General features: G+C 37.4%; 1 protein-coding gene across 1 annotated transcript; it reads right to left on the bottom strand.

Moving 5' to 3' along the window:
• Window positions 1-1,214: 1,214 nt before the first annotated feature.
• On the bottom strand, window positions 1,215-1,689 carry LOC116587811 (60S ribosomal protein L32-like). The gene has a single exon (XM_032338359.1). The coding sequence runs from the start codon at window positions 1,635-1,637 to the stop codon at window positions 1,230-1,232; it is 408 nt and encodes a 135-aa protein (XP_032194250.1). The 5' UTR covers window positions 1,638-1,689; the 3' UTR covers window positions 1,215-1,229.
• Between the last annotated feature and the right edge of the window lie 412 nt (window positions 1,690-2,101).

Genomic DNA, 2,101 nt, shown 5'->3' with positions numbered 1-2,101 from the left:
TCTGTGTTTCATCTTGGATAACTGATATTGCTGTGTTTTCAATTTCCCTAATCTTTTCTCCTACTTTGTCTAATTTGCCATCAATCCTAACCAATGTATTTTCCATCAGAGGTATTATAGTAATTTGCATCTTTTATATAATTTATAGATTTCTATTCAACTTTTGAACAGATGGAATACAGTTATGATGAATGCTTTAACAGTCTTATCTATTAATTCTAATATCTGTGTCAGTTCTAGTTTAGCTTTGATTGATCAGTTGAGTTTTGCCTTCATTATGGGTTCCATTTTCCTGCTTCTTTTTAAGCCTATCATCTTTGTTTGGATGCCAGACATTGTGATTTTTTTGCCTTATTGGGGGTGGATATTTTTGTATTTCTCTCTATGTTGGTTTGGGGCTTTCCTAAGTTATTTGGACATGGGTTGATTCTTTTGGGTCTTGCTTTTGAGAGTTGTTAGGTGAAACTAGAGAAACATTTAAGTCCAGGCTTAAACATTCCTCACTATTGAAGCAGGACTCTTCTGAGTTACTCTATTCAATACCCCATGATCCATGAGAAGTTTTATTTCAACAACTAGATTGACATACACAGCATTCATTTAATCAGATAAACAAAGGCAGTATTCTTGACCATGTGTGAGTGACAGGCACTGTTTGGTTTAACCATCTTGGTTGATTCTTCCCCAACTTTTCTGACACACATGTACCAATCAGTACCTTCCTGAATACGGAAGAGAGATGTTCCAAATGTCTCGAGTTCTCTCTCTCTTTGCACATTTCTCCTCTCCAGTACTGGTCCTATACACCTGAATAGTTTGGGTTTTTCCAGACTCTCAGTTCCCTCAACATGGTGATTTTCCTCCTTGCCTCACTTCCTCTGTCTGCACTGAAGCCTAGAAACTGTGGTAGGGTGGTTATCTGGGACAACCAAAGGGCTGAGCTCATCTGTTTTCTGTCTCAAAAATTGTTATCCTCACATGCCTGATATCCATTGCCTTGGAGACTGTTATTTTCTATATATATCTGGTATGATTTTTGGTATATATAATTTTGGTATATGATTTTGGTATATATAATCTGGTATGATTTTGTTGTTTATTTACTTTAAGATAGAGGATTGCATCCATTTTTATTACTTGGGAATAATTAGCTGACCTTTCTCCCCAGTTAATTTTTTTTGTAGTTTTATGGTTTTATGAACACAAATATGACATGCACAACAAGCTGTCTATTCATTTTCTTTGCTGTGCAGCCTGGCATTGGGATTGGTGACTCTGATTGCCAGCTGGGCTGCTCTTTCCACAATAGCTTTGCAGTTCTTGGAGGAGACGTTGTGCGCAATCTCTGCACAGTAAGATTTGTTGCACATCAGCAGCACTTCAAGCTCCTTGACATTGTGGACTAGGAACTTCCTGAAGCCACAGGGAAACATGTGCCTTGTCTTCTTGTTGCTCCCATAACCAATGCTGGGCATTAAGATCTGGCCCTTGAGTCTTCTGCGCACCCTATTGTCAATGCCTCTCAGCTTCTGCCAGTTGCGCTTAATTTTGACATATCTGTCTGACTGGTGCTGGATGAACTTCTTGGTCCTCTTTTTAATGATCTTGGGCTTCACCAAAGGTCTGAGGGCAGCCATGATGCCCAGTAACAGATGACTGTCACCTCCACAGGCAGTGCCGAGGAAGAGAGGGGATGGTGGCATGCAAGGGCTGATCTCCCCAGTTAATTTTTGATATCACCCCTTGATTCTCTAAACTATTCTAGCTTTCTGCAAGAAATTTCCTTTTCCCAAGTCGACTTAATTTGGGTTTTTCCAACTTATGTCTAAAAAAATTATGATTAACAAACAGTAACATACATTACAGTAATGTATAATGTATACTGTAATACTGTATGTATTACATACATACAGTAACATAACAATCAAGTAACATACATGGGTTTATAAACCAGAATGATATAGACAGAATACATTTATTCTGATTGATAAGTAAATATTTAACATCTTTAGTGCATTTTTTTAAGTGGTAGGTCCAATTTTGATTAAAATTCTGATGAAAGGAAACAAAATTATAATCTTTTCAAACATACTTAAACTCT

This window comes from Mustela erminea, chromosome 4, assembly GCF_009829155.1.
Source record: "Mustela erminea isolate mMusErm1 chromosome 4, mMusErm1.Pri, whole genome shotgun sequence".
NCBI classification, from domain to species: domain Eukaryota; kingdom Metazoa; phylum Chordata; class Mammalia; order Carnivora; family Mustelidae; genus Mustela; species Mustela erminea.
Note: the sequence above shows the minus strand (reverse complement) of the source record. Positions and strands in the feature narration are given on the sequence as shown.

Coding starts and splice junctions, on each gene's coding strand:
- LOC116587811 (XM_032338359.1), bottom strand. CDS start 1,637: ATGGCTGCCCTCAGACCTTTGGTGAAGCCCAAGATCATTAAAAAGAGG.